General features: G+C 39.0%; 1 protein-coding gene across 1 annotated transcript in view; it reads right to left on the bottom strand.

Annotated features, from left to right (window-relative positions):
• Positions 1 to 995: 995 nt before the first annotated feature.
• The window catches only part of LOC139024161 (interleukin-17F), a 2,126-nt gene continuing 1,779 nt past the window's right edge, over positions 996 to 1,342 (bottom strand). Inside the window, 3 exon segments of the mRNA XM_070438691.1 lie at positions 996 to 1,148; positions 1,151 to 1,240; positions 1,243 to 1,262. Of these exon segments, the coding sequence (XP_070294792.1) occupies positions 1,039 to 1,148; positions 1,151 to 1,240; positions 1,243 to 1,262 (220 nt within the window). The 3' untranslated portion in view covers positions 996 to 1,038.

The raw sequence follows: 1,342 nt of genomic DNA on the forward strand, positions 1-1,342 counted from the left end.
AGCTTAAAGTTTTCTTTACTGACCATAATTTTCACTTGTTTGACCGCATGCATGATGACGAGTTTCTCTCACGACTCGCCTATCTGTGTGATGCCTGAATGATCTGAATCTAGGATTACAGGGACTCTCCGCAACTAAATTGAGGCTATGATTAAGAAGTTGGAGCTCTTCTCTGGCTGCATTACCAAGGACAACACACAGGTCTTTCCATCATTGTATGATTTTTTGTGTGCAAATGAGCTCATGCTTATGGACAATGTCAAATGTTATATAGCGAAGACCCTGAGTGAGTTGGGTGCGCAATTACGCAGGTACTTTCCCGAAACGGATGACACAAACAACTGGATTCCTTATCCCTTTTCCTAGAACTATAATACATTTTAATAATAATTTTGTTTTTTACAATTTTGTAAATAAGCAGCTATTTGTTCTCAGCCGGCTAGCTAACTTAGTGTCGCTGTGCTGTTTCCAGTCATGAAGACAGTTTTGATGGTAGCGGAGAAGCCGTCGTTGGCTCAGTCAATTGCCAAAATCCTTTTAAAGGTAAGTGATCTCTAATGTTTACTATGTTAAAGCAACTAGCTATCTTCCTTATTGTAAACAGCTAACAAGCTAGGAATCAACAACCATGTTCCATGGGAAACTAGCAGCAGTAACGTTAGTAGTTATCGTTCATCTTGTGAGTAACTCCTTATCTAATATGATTAACTCCATGTAGAGCAACAGAGAAACACGTGTTTTTGGTGCTGTAAAATGAGTTTATTTACTGTTTTTAAGCTTTTAGCAGATGATAAGGGAACAATTACTTCTTCTTGACCAATGACCAATACATTTTCGATGTCATTGTGGCAAACAACTAACGTTAAACATGAAGAGTTGGAACTTGTACTGAGTGATGTCAACAATAAACAACAACAACAATAATAATAATAATCTTTACCTTCTAACAAAAAACATTCAAAACACACATTCAATCTAATTTCTAGCCTCAACATTTATAGCCAAAATAAATAAATACTTTATTTTAGAATCGATCAGTTAAAATCCACTTTGTCTGGAAGTGGCGCATATACAGGCTATATTGATGGGCTCGAACTCCAGGGAGAAGGAGGAACAGCGGGGGTTTTTCCTCAGCACGGGCATCCTGAGGTGATGGGGATGGACTCGAGACTAAGGGTGCTGTCCATACCCTTACAGGAGTGGCTTTCAAGGCAGTTGGCTTCATAAAGGACCGGAGGCACCGGTTCAAGTCAATTTTTTCCCTGGAAGGAGGAAGAGAAATACAAGATTGTCAGACTCGGAACCAAGCCACAATTTGAAGGAAGAAAAAAAACCTAGAAAG

Source organism: Salvelinus sp. IW2-2015, unplaced genomic scaffold (assembly GCF_002910315.2).
Source record: "Salvelinus sp. IW2-2015 unplaced genomic scaffold, ASM291031v2 Un_scaffold1117, whole genome shotgun sequence".
In the NCBI taxonomy this organism is placed as follows: Eukaryota; Metazoa; Chordata; class Actinopteri; order Salmoniformes; family Salmonidae; genus Salvelinus; species Salvelinus sp. IW2-2015.